The 15,473-nt window shown below is 36.4% G+C and overlaps 1 protein-coding gene across 4 annotated transcripts in view; it reads right to left on the reverse strand.

Annotated features, from left to right (window-relative positions):
• Window positions 1-3,329: 3,329 nt before the first annotated feature.
• The window catches only part of lrig1 (leucine-rich repeats and immunoglobulin-like domains 1), a 66,162-nt gene continuing 54,018 nt past the window's right edge, over window positions 3,330-15,473 (reverse strand). Inside the window, exons 14-20 of one of the 4 annotated variants that reach the window (XR_012387111.1) lie at window positions 14,883-15,164; window positions 10,281-10,712; window positions 10,067-10,198; window positions 9,320-9,446; window positions 9,174-9,244; window positions 7,842-7,903; window positions 3,330-6,746 (exon numbers count right to left, since the gene is read on the reverse strand). Coding sequence is in view for 2 of the 4 variants with exons in the window: in XM_683725.11 (XP_688817.4) it covers window positions 6,559-6,746; window positions 9,174-9,446; window positions 10,067-10,198; window positions 10,281-10,712; window positions 14,883-15,164 (1,307 nt within the window). In the remaining 2 variants the exon portion in view is untranslated. Of the gene's footprint in view, window positions 6,747-7,841; window positions 7,904-9,173; window positions 9,447-10,066; window positions 10,199-10,280; window positions 10,713-14,882; window positions 15,165-15,473 lie in introns of all 4 variants that reach the window. The other 3 variants (XR_012387110.1, XM_073916603.1, XM_683725.11) reach the window with 3 other exon arrangements.

The raw sequence follows: 15,473 nt of genomic DNA on the forward strand, positions 1-15,473 counted from the left end.
TTTGTATTTGCTTTTGGAATGTAGTGAAGTAAAATGTCCACCATAGTATATCTTGAGTCTAGGCTTCAATCCCCAAATTGAAGCTTGTTGTTCAACCTGTTTGACTATTATTAGCTGAAGAAACAGAGAATTTAGCAGAATGAAGAGAAAGACTAGACTAGTGCACAACTGTTAGTGTTTGTCAGACCTGTCATGAAGCTCAGAGCACAAGAACAATCCGGAGAGTTTGACTGAAGCAACAATTCAGTCTGGGGGCTCTCTTTTACGACCACCTTCTGTCATCAACATCTGCTTTATGCTGGAGTTAATAAGAGTAATAGAAAAAAAAGTTTTTAAATTAATAACTCTTCTGGACTCAGAATTTGAAAATAGTAAAGCTTTAAAGTCAGTGTAAAGCGATATTTAAATTATGTGATTGGAGTTTGTCACACAACAGAAAAAAAGCTTCATGACCACTCTTCCTCGCCAAATTGTATTAATAAAAGAGACGTGTGACTAAACTGTTATACTTTTTTTTTGTTAAAAATAAGCAGGAATTTGCTCTCAAATGTCTGGGGGCGTGTCCACTGCAACCACGCCCACTCATGAGAAAACATTAACTATTAAAAACCCTTACAACCTGAGCTGATGCTATCAATGCTACCGCTAGTAGCATGAGCTAATTATGAGTGCTAATAATAAATAGGTGAAACCAAGTACGCTAAAACAGCTAATGCTCCTGCAAATTTAGCTAGATATTAGACATTAGCTGTCTCACTTCAGAGGCTGCATCCTCCGAAGGTTGCATTCGAAGTGCGCTGCGTCTTTGTGGCGTGACAAAAGGCTGTCTCTTTTCCAAAAAATTCGAAGGCTCCTTCAAGCCTCAAAATTTGTCCTTCGTTTCCCAGGTAATGGACACAATCGATGGATCATTCGCAGCCTCAAACTTCCCAAGATTCATTGCGTGCTGATAACGGCAGTATGCTTTAAAAAAAAACAACTCCTGTTTAAATGTGTGAATTAGGTTTACTTTATGTGGATATGTAAATACATATTACAAAAAAAAAAAAAAAAAAAAAAGAGTAAGAAATGTCTTACTGAAGAGTGAGTTTATAAACCGTTCGCATTTTTATGTGTACATGGATCAAAGGAAATTTATTTCCAGTGTTTATAAACCTTGTTTTGCCTTCAGATCGCTTACAATAAGTTTAAAATCACTTTGAAAAAAATAAGTAATTATAAATGTTATTAGCATGTTGTAACAGCAGCTGTTATGGTTGCTAGGTGATGAGATCTGTCCTCTGTAGGCTAGATCGTCAAATTTCAAAACACTCAGTTCAGCCTGTGTGGACTTCGAAGGACTCACCTTTAAAGTCTGCATCCTTTGGAGGATGCAGCCTCTGAAATGAGACACAGCAATTGTTTCATAATCATATTTTATCATCATATCTCTACAGATGATCCAGAACACTGCAGTTTGTCTAGTCTTCATTACGCCAAAGAAAGCCAATGTAACACTTTCTTTAATTTCTCTGCATTGGTGACTTGTTTAAGCTCGGATGAAATTCAGATCACTGATGCTTGCTTACAGCAGGGGTCATCAAACTTGTTCCTGGAGGGCCAATGTCCTGCAGACTTTAGCTCCAACCCCAATCAAACACACCTGAACCAGCTAATCAAGGTCTTGGAGCTAATCACTGCACGGTCAACGGCCCTCCAGGACCAGGATTGGTGACCCCTGGCTTACAGGATAGCCACTGGAACTGCACCCTCTTACCCCCACCTGCTCCTAAAGGTCTACACCCCCTCCTAGAGTCTCCGATCAGGGTGGGAGCCCCGCCTTATGTGGTTCCATCGCAGAGAGGCTATAAGTGACTTTCCAAAACCTTTTCCTTCAATGTTCCTCACTGGTGGAGTGATCTTCCCATTCCCACTTGGGCTGTGGATAAATTGGTATCCTTCAAATGAGAAATCCTTTCTCCTTCCTATTCTACCACTAAATTCTCTGAGCACAAACAAGTTACTATGAAAAATCAGCACTTCTTGTATGTATTGCCTCTTCTTGTTGAATCGCTGAATACCTCCTCAATTGTACACTACCTGACAAAAGTCTTGTTGTTGATTCCAGTTGTAAGAGCAATAAATAAGAACTTGACTTCTAGTTGATCATTCGGAAAAGCGGCAGAAGGAAGATTTTTCCTGATAAACATCAACAGTCTGAGGTATCAAGACATTTGTGCTGCCCATTACATTACAAACCACAGGAAAGGGTAAACTCTTCAGCAGGATAGCGCTCCTTCTCAACCTCCACATCAAAGTTCCTGAAAGCAAAGTAGGTCAAGGTGCTCCAGGATTGGCCAGCCCAGTCTCCTGTTATGAACATTATTGAGCATGCCTGGGGTGAAGGAAGAGCCATTGAAGATGAATCTAAAGAATCTTGATGAACTCTGGGAGTCCTGCAAGAACGCTTACTTTGCTATTCCAGATAACTTTCTTAATAACTTAAGTCATTGCAGAGATGTATGGATGCAGTCCTCCAAGCTCATGAGAAGTAGAATAAGCATAATCTAGAAGCCTTTGCCTTTCATATAAACCACTTCTGATACCAAATAATCAACTAGAAGTCAATATATTATTTGTTGTTCCTAAAACTTGAATAGACAAGACTTTTGTCAGGTAGTGTAAGTCGGTTTGGACAAAAGCATCTTTTAAATGACTATATGTAAATGTTTTGCAACTGTTCGCTCGTCAAACCAGTGTTTATCAATATGATATTAAATTAAAATACAATAAATGCAAGCAACATGAAGTAGCACAGCACATTAATTTATTGGTAACACTTTAGAACAATAGTCCATTAGTTACATATTTACTAATATTAAGTATGAATAATTTTGTATTTATTAATTATAGTTCAACATTAACTAGTGCCTTATTAAAATCCAAAGTTGTGCTTGTTAACATTAGTTAATGCACTCTTGAGCTAACATGATCTAACATTATTTAATTTAAATAAGATTAACAAATATGAATAAACACCGTAATAAATACATTACCAATCTTTTGTTCATGTTAATAAATACATAAACTACTGGACCGTTATTTTAAAGTGTACCAATTAATTTATTGTTGATCCTCTGTTAGAAACGGTCTTCAGTTGATTATTGAGGTCAAACAGGCCTCACTAAAGTTGTTAATTAATTAACACTGAGGGAAAATACATACGTTGAATGAATTATATGTGTGTATTTTAATCTTTATATATTTTTTATCAAAGAACATGATGCCAAACTCTGATATTAAAGTCATTTCAACCACCGAACATCAAAGACACACAGACCAGATGGATGTAAAAGAGCAAAATGTGACTTTAATGAACACCCGCCATTTTGACACTTTTTTGACACAGTTTTAGGCATGTAGGTGAAACAGCTGTGATTAGAGCTCAATATTTCAATAAATTAATCCGTATGAAACGGGCTGAGGCACACATCCGTACAGTTTATGGCCTTCTTCACAGAGCTAGCATAGCCAGCTAACCACAGTATCAAAACATTTTAGGGTTAAACTGGCATCCGCTGTAATCTACCTTTACAAACACTCCCCTAGTTTAGTAGTAGAGATGTTTTAGTTAAAAAAAAAAAAAACACAAAACAAAGAAACCGGGCTTTAAAAATGAACCTGTTTGGCTCAGGCTAATTAATAATGTTTTGTTGACGCTTTGTTTTCCCTTTCCACCAAGACATTCTGTAGTTGAAGGAAAACCCTGAATGCAAAATGCAGCTTGACTCTTTCTAGAGACTCGTATTTATTTCCCTTTTGTGTTTTGGCAGCGTATGGTTTTGTTGTTAGCTAGAAGTCAATGTTAGAACCGCTCTCCCTGTTTCATTATTTAATAGTTGTGATATTTCCCAAGTGTTAAAAAGAAGTTCATTTCAGATAGTAGTGGCGTGTACCTTTGTTAACAGAAGAGGCTCGATTGCGGCACAATTTCAGGGTGTAAGAGTGTTCAGCTTTTGTAAGATTCATCAAAGTGCTTATATTTTCCCGCATGCCAATGTTCTCAGTTTCTGCTCCATAACAGACCTGAAAATTCAACGAGGAGCTCTTCCTTCATCACAGATCACAGCGTATATATTACGGCAAAGGAATATTCCAGATTAAACACTAGATATTGATAGCAAATATAATACTTGATCTGTTTTGTGTGTGTGTGTGTGTGTGTACTTGTTTATGTGGTTTACATGAATGCAAACTTGTTGGGATGAACTAGTTGTACTCTAAGGTGGTTTATGAGGACTGTTTTGTGTCCTTGTCATTCAAAATGCTTAAAATACTTAACAGGGTTTTTCAACATTCAAAATTTGCCACCAGTTTTCTCCAAGGGTTGGGTTTAGGGGTACGTTAAGGCCATATAACAAGCAGTTTTTACAGTATAAAGTAGATTACTACTATGGAGAGTCTTGGTAAAGCATGTAAATGTGTGTGTCGTTAACTTTAAGACTGCTTGACAACTATTTTAATAGTAAATTTTCATTATTTATTGAGTTACAATTAGCAATTAACGTCAATTCTAGAGATTTAAGAAAAACCCTCTGATGCTCTTTGATTGGAAATAGGCGTATAGAAAATGAATGAATTACTCTCTAAGCACATCTTTAGAGATGTCAAACTCAAATAAGTAAACAAATCTCTTTAATTTTCCGATTTTACATTGTCTACGTTTACATGGACATCAGTTATCGATTGTTTGCCTTAATGTGATTTGCTTCATGAATGTTTCTTTCATGATCTCGTTTTACATGTCAGCACATAATTCGATTACCTTCATCGCGTCACCACGCTATCTTCATTTCCTCCAGAGTTTCATGTTATTTCGGGCGTTTAATTTTTAATTTGTCGACTTTAACTGTAATTGGCACTTTCACTTTCATTCAAGAACATTTCATGCATGTCCCTGTTTCTAACATGAAGTTGCATGCGAGTATGAACTTATGGAAGTTGTAATGGAATGGGATACTGCACGCTGTATGAGCAAATAAACCTCCGCATTTCACAATGTGTGCATCTGTGGTCCTTCACCGACTCGGTCGGTGCAGAGAATATTGTCAAACAGCCTGTATAGACTATCTTGTTGCAAAATACGTCGAAAATCCTACATGATGGTAATAGGTTGATTGTTAGGTGTTTAAATACTACACTTCAATAATTCGAATAAAATCAGCATACTCCACATCTTACTCCAATTTCTGTTTATTTTGATTATGACCTTTGGATTAAATTAATCAAAAATCACTGTTTACATGGTAGACTCTGAATCAGAGTATTGTCTTAATTATTAAAATCGGATTATTGGTGTCCATGTAAACATACTGTCATTTAGCAGACGCTTTTGTCCTTTTTGTTTTGGGCTTTGAGTTTCAATTTCAATTCTATATTAAAAAAAATAGAGGTTCCATATAAAATGTTCAACTCATATTTCGTGGATTTTGTTTATAACAATTAAGCACTTTTTCATTTCATTTTCCTGCTAAAGCAATAATCTGCCACAAGTCGACTTTTTAAAAAGTATGTGCTCAAAGTACTCACCATTCACTATGGGTTAAGTTAAAATGTTATTTTAAAAATATGTTGAAACTGTTGATTATAATTGCTTCTAACATATATTTTAGTAACAGTAAGTCAGTAAATAAAAAAAAAACTAATTGAATAAAAGAGCATCCGAGGACTGTTTATTTTTGTTTTTTAGATTAACACTCATGAGCACTACATTTATTTAATAAAAACTTAAGTAAAAGAAGTTCAAAAGAACTTAAATCCTTCAGTAAAAACGTATTTACTGTCTCGTTTGATTTATTTTATGTATCTATGCCAAAAAAAGGCAAATGACCTCCTCAAATCTGAACTGTGGAATTGTTCACAATTTAAAAAATGACCTAATATTCATTACTTTTCTAGTTCTTTTTTCACCACCTATTTATTACCATGGGTACTCAATATCTCATGTTTAACCTGGAATATTCCTATAATCCGACCAATTTAAACTTATATTAACTTCAAGTGCGTGACAAATTTCCCATTTTTGTGAAAGGTAACACAACACCGACATCTCCAGACAAAAACCAAGCTTGTGGCAATAAGGCACTGCTTATAAAACTGGGAAAAGCAGGAGAGATCTTAAAAAAAAACAAGAATCACTCTGATCTCACCATGCACCGAATAGTCCGACACTCGTTTGTAAAAGTTACAGTATACATACATTCATATCTTTATATATGAAAACTCTTATGTACAGCTCCAAGCCCGACGTTATAGCACTCTGTCATATATTTTGCATGCGTCAAATGCAAATCACATTTCTGAAGTGTGAATGAAGCCTCCCTGAGGAGGATTTATACCTATATACATCAATAACGCTCGTATGGGACGTCGTCATCGCCCCGTTCAAGCTTTATAACCTTCAAACTCCGGACGCCCCTAATTCTGTTCAGAAAATCGGGGCGGGTTTTTTCTGCGCCCCTCAGTGTGAGGTAGCAGTTCTCAGTGCAAAAGGATGTCAAGAAGAGGCTTGGTGTGGCGTTAGTCACTGTCCCGCCTAAAGGATTGGCTCTGGTTTAGAGCTGAACTGGGCGCGTGTGTGTGTCCGTTGGGTAATAGAGTCTGTGTGAGCTCTGACCCAATGTCACAGTCCTCAGACAGCAGTTTTACTGGCCGATGGTACGACTCCTCCAGTGACAGTGGTGTGTCTGACTTGTTCACCAACAATCCTGAGAGAAAGCAGAAAACACACGATGTTAGTGTTGTGATATAGTGTCGATTAGCCTCTTTCACACACCGTTACCAGTAAATATCCGAGAAATTACCAGAACCACTTTACCGGTAAATTAAAATATGTGCTGTTCACACAGGCAAGGACATTCTGGAACTTATGCGGAAACAACCATTCACACATCTATTCCAAAATATGGGTAAATTCTGACATCATTAGCCAAAAATTAGCTCTAAACGTTTGCGCTTTTTCTTGATGGTTTCACTTTTATTTCAAACTTTAGCATTCATGTAGCTACTTTTGTTCCAGAATGGAACAAATAACTTGGAAAAAATCCATTAATGTTACTATCCAAAGGCAGAGGCGCTAACCACAGCTAAAAACAGCTTTGTTGACTCATTTGACGACATTACAAATTGTGAACACTTTCGCATATCAAATAAGCATTTGAGTTTCTACTGCAGCTTGTTATATACTTTTTTAAAATGAAAGACCATTGGTGTTGTAGGCTACTCAAATCTGATTCACAGGAGCGCTTCTTTACATGCACATGCAGAGCTGGCAGGTAAACTCACAGCGGTTTATCATAGGCATTTATCAATCATTTTGTTCACAGTTGGCACTAAGAAGGAACATATAAACATTATATGACTATCAAGCAGCAGCCTAATGTCTCTGAAGGATTTAGAGTATTTTAATTTCTTAAAATCGTGGATGTAAATTCGTCTGATTGGTCGTAGTAGAAGTCCACGTCAGTAAATAAATGTGATGCACTCTTTCTGGCAACTTTCCTTCTACATTTACACAAAGCATTCCAGGAAATTACCAGAAATGTTACAACTTCTCTTTACGGAAAATAGCCGAAATTAATTTACCGGTGTTGCTGGTAATTTTTCGGAAATGTCTGTATATGTGAAAGGGGCTATTGTGTTATTTTGCCGCAGCACTGCTATTTTTTATTTATTTTCTCGCAGCCCCATGAGCAAAATGCAACCTGCAGGTTAATGATGACACGTAACTATCATTAGACCCCAAACAGCGGCACCTTAGTGAATATAAGAATTTGAATAATTAATATTAATGAATATTTCACCTGCTCGATGAAAATCAGATGATTCACTACATTAATAAATCTGGCATAACTTGATCAGAAATCTAAAAAGTGGATAAAAAGATTAAGCCATCAATAGAAAGTAATACTGTGGTTAAAAGAGTCTCGCAGATAACAGTGCAATACTTGTTTATTATTCCAAACGCGCCCGCATAACAGCGCCATTGTGGTCCAGTGGTCATCACATTGGGTTACGACACCGCCGATTATTATTATGATTTTTTTCCCCTCCATTTTTAGTGTTATGACATGTAATACTGTTTGAGTTACTTATATATATATATATATATATATATATATATATATATTAGTTTTTTTGTGACCACAGTTACAAAGGACTGGATATCTATAAATAATTTTGCATAGAATATATATTCAGAAATTGCAGGAAAGCTTTTTACACTGTTTCTAATTTGCAGGTCAAGCCCAATTAAAGCATAAACTAAAATGCAGTCAAAGTATAAGTAGCAGAAGTGAATGAATAGATTTTTCCTACAAGCAAATCTTAATCCAAGTAAAAGAAACTGACAGCAAATATAAAAGCAGACACTTACATGCTATACCACATATACTGCTATATCACTATTGATTAAATCACTGAAGAATATCCAAAAGATAAGTTAGACGTAAGAATCAGGGCCGTGACAGGGACATGACGGTTTTAAATGACTGAAAATGGTTGCCACATTTGTTATAATATCTGTTCTGTTCTGTTGATATGTAATCCAAATACTCGTAGCTTGAAACAGACGGAAATATGACTGGTTTTAAGCTGTGTTTCGAAGGAGATCCCAGTTTAGATGTCATTATGGCCTATTATTTTTTGCCCCCCAGGTCTCAGCACAGTTCATGTGACTAAAAACAAATCGACAAATCAATGGATCTACTGGTAGTAAAGTCAAAATGTAACATCCATGTCAAAGCTGGAACAAAAATGAGTATTTTATTTATGTCGGCTGTCACCAGAAATAAATCATTACTAACCCAAGAAGAATGCTGTGACATGTCAGCAGGAAACGCGTTACTCATAGATTCTAAACATTTTTAATTGATTCCTCAAGTTTGTTTTACAATTCTGTGGCTGGCCGGTTAATGCGTTCAAAAGCTAAACGAAACTGTTGTAAGGAACAAAAATCTAGCTGCGACATCGGTTTATGTTTAAGCTATTACTAAAAAAAGGTTTTACTATGACCACATGTATTGTCATCTTATTAAGCATAATCAGGTAAAGATTGTGCATTCAATGACACTTAAAATATGTTTTTTTTCAGGAAGTATGATTTAGCAAGTCTTGATTTTATTCGTTTTTCTCACCATTTCGGTCACTGTACTGGTTTGATGAGGGTGATATTGTCACCCTGTCGTGGTTGGTGGGAAAGATGGGTGTTTGGTTGTCTTTTCTAAGGCCGTTTGGAGTGCCGTTGCAGTGTGGTTCATTGCTGAGGCTGGTGAAAGTTGATGTTTGGTGCGTCTGCTGATACTCCATGCCTGAAGGGGGCGCTAAATCGTGAGGGAGGTAGTTACAGTGTTTGGAGTAGCTGGTGCTGTTTTCCAAGCAGTCTGCGCACACGACCGGCACATCGTAGCCTGAAAGACAGAAACTTGTTTACGACTTACTAAGAAAGTTTAAAGTTGAAATAAGTCTCATTAAACACACATACATAGATACAAGACTATACAAAACAACTTTAGATATATACATTTACATATAATTTGTACCATATACATATGTTTTATATCTAAATATAAATTAAAAAAATCAAATATATGCATGCATGTGTAGATATACACACACACACACACACACACATATACATACATATATACATGTACACACACACACACACACACACACACACACACACACATATATATATATATATATACATACATACATACACGCATATATATGTGTATATACACACACACACACACACACACACACACACACACACACACACACACACACACACACACACACACACACACACACACACACTGTGATTGTATTGTACTGTAAATGGAATCTACCTTACATATTTGTAAATTTTCTAAATATTTTGGTACTACTCATTCCACCACATTTTAAACTAACTATATCATAATTTGAATTTTAAAACGGAATGTTTTTCTCCTGCTATTACTCCATATTTAACACATTTTAAATCTACAGTAAAGATTTTCTCTGAAAAGCAGGAAAATTGTACCATTGCTTTCTATTCGTCCATTGGGCTGAGATCCCCCATTGGACTCCACTCGTATACACACGTCCTGTCTTTCTGATAAAGTGCCCTGAGAGGACAGGTAACTGGGAACATCAGGAGGGACAATCGTCTCATCTATAATTGGCAAGAGTAAAAGTTATAGATGAACATCCAGCATCATAAACCAAAATCTTAAAATCTGTGTGAACACACGCACCTGTGTTTACACTGCACTCCTCGCTCTTCTTCCTGGTCTGATAGATAATACACACCCAAACTAGTGAAGTCACCACAATACTGGTGACCACAGCGATGATGATGATGCCTACAGTAACAGTGCTGGGGCTGGTAAAAGGTGCGCACTCCTCAAATCTCTGGTAGACAGTGAGCTGCGAGTGAGCACGTTCGGTGCCGAGCGTATTGGACATCACACAAGTGTAGCGTCCAGCATCCTCTAATGTGCTGCTGCCGATCACCAACAGCTGATTTCCTGGAGTGAAGTGATGACGGTCGCTGGCTCGAAGAGGCTCTTCACCCTTCAGCCAGGTGATGCGAGGTGGTGGACTGCCCAAAGCCTTGCACTGCAGTGCTACAGTTTCGCCTACCACCACATTACGATCCTCCATTTCCTGTGCCAGATGAGGGGTCTCTGCAAGAACGTCACAGGGAATAGTTAGTCAATAACTTAAATGGCAATTGTATAAGAAGTATTTCGTTTCTAGTGAATGGTTTACCTTTTTTTTTTTTTTTTTTTACCATGGAAGCAACGTTTCAAAATATCTTTAACAACCAAAGAGAAAAGTAAAGTTTTGGAACAAGTTAAGGGTAATGTAATGATGACAGAATTGTCAATCTGGAAGTGAACTACTCTTTAAGTAACTACTCTTTAAAGGGGACCTACTATGCCATTTTTTACAAGATGTAAAATGAGATGTCCCTACAGTGTACATGAAGTTTCAGCTCCACAAATACCCCACAAATAATGTATTATAACTCTTTGAACCAGTCCATTTTAGGCTTTGATTGTAATTGTAATTTGGGGGGAAAAAATGTAATTACGATTTGTTTTTGTTTTTTTGACCGATATTGCGATTTGATTTACAAATTAATTCAAGCTTTAAGCCAATTTTAATTTAATTCAAACTACAGCTCAATAATCTTTAAGCCGTCTCAATAATTCTGCGATAGCTCTTAAAAATGACCTATTTTTATTTGGTGTCTGTGACTTTAAAACCAAAACATATCTATACTACAAATGCTGTTTTTCTTTGATATTAATTAATCTATTAAGGCTTCTAAAGTAGCAAATGCCAAAATCCCACTTGTCAGCACTTTCCTGTTTGTTTTCTTTTTTAATTGTGGGCGTAGTTCAGTTGCGCAATTCTGATTGGGCAGATCGAAAGTGTGCTTACTCGGTTAGCTAGATATAAAGCCACGGACAGATCACACAAATTTGGCACAATTTCCTTGACATCCCAGGTGTCGTGGGAAGTCGTAAACAACAAATGAACAACGTTACACAACATTCAATCGTTTCTTCTCGTGTAATGTGGCATAGTTCATGACAACCATTACCATTACTGAAAGTCTAGCATGTTTCATTTTCTGAAGCATAGCATCGGTTTTGAAGATGTTATTTTTGTTTACATATATACATATAGGTTTTATATTGCAGCCTTATGCGATTAACTAATCGTAACATTTCAAATTGCAATTGCGATTCGATTTCAATAAATCGCACAGCCCTAAGTATAAACAATAAAATTAATATATTTTACCTCTAGAAGCTGGTTATATTCACAGACTGTTGCCACACAACCGTGTTTAAACACCTTTTAAAAATGCTTTTTGCATAAAAGGTCCCCTTTAAGTGAACTAATCCTTCCTTATGATCCCTTAATTATGTCTTGCAATAGTGTTTAGTTTACATTACAGTGGCAAATTGTTGATACTTGCTGTTGCAGCTTGCTTGGTGACATTTCTAATTTAGGGGGAGGTACATTATAAACAAAAACAAATCTAAAGGTGTGCAACATTGAAAAATAAAACTTCTTAGTCCAAGTCCTGAACGAATAACTCTCAAGAGCCGGTTTATTTTTAGTGAATCAAAAACGTTCAGGGAGAGCAGTGTAGTCTTAATTCTGAATAAATGATTCTTATGAACTGGTTCTCTTCCAGTTTGACCAGTATCACAGTGTGATTCATAAAACATGACTCGTGAGCAAGTTATTTCAGTCAATCAAAAACAGTCTAGTTTAAGCTAAATAATGTCTTTCTCAATGTTTTGCCCAAAAGTATGTTAAACCAGTTCATTTTTATTTTACTTTAATAATGTTTGGATTCATATAATTCTTTTCACTAAATCTAAAACATACTGAAAAAACAGTAGTAGTTCTCGAAGGAATCACTCTTAAGAAGAATTAAAAAACAAGGCTCTGTTTAAGCTGATTATACCAAAATATCATATCCTCACTTAAAATGAATATTTGTAGCAATGACTCAGAAACGCACAGAAATACCACTGTGTGAGCCCTCAGCACTTCCTCTACCCCTGTGACCTCATTCCTGACCTTTCACCTTCGAGCCTGCACATAAAGCCCAGCTGCTTCAGATGGGGAAGGGGGAAAATGATTTTACGTAGAACTAAGCAGGGGTTACCAAAATTCACACAGACTAATAAACAAATCCAAATTCCATAATAAAACAAAAAAGTCTTTACATAATGTATTTACACAATATTTAAAGGGGGGTCAAATCAGTTACTTTTGGAGGCTCGATGGGTGTTTATGAGATGCACTGTAATGTGTTCATGCTTCATTGGTTTAAAAAATAAATCACATTCTTATGTTTTTTTTTCATATTTCACACCACAGTTTTTGGTTTTTGTTTGCCTTAAAATGGTTTGTTGACAGCCTGTTGACTAAGTTCCTTGCTTAAAAATACACAACTGACATTGAGTAGTCTGCTTGCCTGGTTTGTTCTGATTCGCTTATTGTCCAGAAACATGTCACATGGGGGGTGGAGTTTATGCAAGTTTTAGGGTTTGTGAGGTTACAAACCAAGGAAAAAGCTTACTGCAGTCCCAACAATATGTTAATTTAAGACTTTAAAAACCAAATACTTTAACTTCCTTTACATTGACCTTTTGAGCATCATATCTTTTCAAATCTTCATGCTCAAACAGCAACATTACACACAAGTTAAAAAGTAAAACAATGATCAGTGTTGGGTAAGTTTCTTATGTAACTAATAGCTAAATTATCTGATTCAAACTGTAAATGGCTTATTTTTATTATTACTTTGTTAAACACCAATAAATTTCAACAAAGCCACATTGTAATTCACACCCCCAGCATATGTAGTGCCATGAAAGTCCTTACTGTATTTAACATTTACACTTGATCTTGATATTAAAACTTCCATTAGACCATTTTAAACAGTAATATTCTTGGAAGTTTAATTCAAAACTAGTAATATTCAAATGTGATTTACGAAATATTTAATAAAACAATATGCATTATTACACCAAAAACAAATTTATTCAAGCACTTTAAAGGCCCTGTGTTTGCTTTTAACAGGGTTTCTGCATGTTTCACCAAGTTAAATGTAAGACTTTAAGACATTTTTAAGACCATTATGAAGGAAATCTTTGACTTATATAGGGGTCTATGCTAAAGATATAATTTTTTTTTCGAATCTCAGTTCCTGCTCTATCAAGAATGATTCAAATTTATTACATTTATTAATATAATACAATAATAATAATTTAGTTTAAATATATTTAAAAATTAATAAAAATATTTATTCACAAACCCTCTAACCCTTACCAAGAATAGAGCAAAACGTAGCTAAAATTACTTCAGTATTCACTTCAGTACTTTCAGTATACTCCAATTACTTCTACAATAATATTCATTTAATAATAAAAATATAGGTCAGGTCAGTATCCTTAGCAGTAACTAAATGGTGAACTTTTAAGCAAATGTTACTGTAAGGAAACTAATTAAATGGTATTTTTAAATAAGATTGTAAAGTCTGAAGATGAATTGTTGGTGATTGTGTGAGTGTTAATGGGCAGATTGGGTAGCTAAACATGAACAAAGGACAATTAAGACCTGTTAAAAAAAATTAAGACCTACAACATAACATTTCAGTAAATTTAAGATTTTTTAGCTTAACACCCCATTCACATTTGGCGTCAGCATCAACGCTTCCCATTTACTTTAAATGGGTGTAGTCAGGCGTTGTGGAACCGTCAGTGATCAGAGTTCAGAGGCGTTGCTCACTGCAGATGCTGGGACCAGCTCGATTTTTCAAGCGCAAACGGAAGCGTCAGCCAATCAGATCCTGTATGCAAATACACCAGCTAGACAGTGGCCTATTGCTGACTGAATTTCATTGGCTGTCGCTTCTATGACGATCGCGTCAGCCCCAACTTCAGACACGCCTTCAGTCAAGCATTGACGCTAAAGCCCCGTATGAATGGGGCGTAAGACTATTTAGCTTTTGAGATTTAGGACATTAAGACTTTAAAACCACATAGACACCCTGTTTAAGGACTTTCCAGGCCTTAAATCCATGTCTGAAATTCAAGTACTTTCAAAAAGTGTGGTAACTCTGCACTCAATAATTATTTGAATCGATACTACCCTATAATCTGCTTCTCTGAACTGATTTGTTTGATTAGTCTGAATCGGAATCATTGAATTTATGTTTAGTGTAAAATGAATGACAATTTCAGTTCAAAAGTAAATTAATAACTGACTAACTATACGCAACACTAATCATGATCAAGAAGCTCTATAAACGCTAAGCTTACCTAGCACTGTTAAGGTGACGTTGGCGGAGATCATGCCTGCTGTGTTTTTCGCTGTGCAGCTGTAAACACCCATATCCTCTGGCTTCACATCCATGATAAAGAACACATCATCATCAGGCATCACACGCATGCGCCGCTCTCGGGCAGCAGGGAAGTCTGTTCCGCCATCTTTCTGCCATGCCACCTGTGGAGTCGGATGCCCTTCGGCCGCACACTCCAACCGCGCTTTGGTGCCTGTGCGGATGGTGATGTCACGTGGGGTCTTGACGAACGAAGGCAGGACTGTGTGCATAAAGAGGCAGAGGAAAATTAGCCTTAGCAAGGACTATTTTCGTAATGTTGCTACATCAGCACTAAACAAGCCCAGCATTCATAGCTGTGACTAACACAATTGGCGATGGGAAATAGCTTGATTTGGACGGGCATGAGACCAAAAATGCCTCAAGACCGTCAATTTGCATCTGTTGCTAGAACTGACAAGGCATGTAATCCAAGTGCACTGCAAACAGCGGAGAGGATAAAAAAGGCCCAAGCTGTAGTACGATCAAGCTGAATTTTGCTGAAACAGTTCATGCAACGTTTGTGCAAAAA

The sequence above is a fragment of the Danio rerio genome, chromosome 11, assembly GCF_049306965.1.
Source record: "Danio rerio strain Tuebingen ecotype United States chromosome 11, GRCz12tu, whole genome shotgun sequence".
Lineage (NCBI taxonomy): Eukaryota > Metazoa > Chordata > Actinopteri > Cypriniformes > Danionidae > Danio > Danio rerio.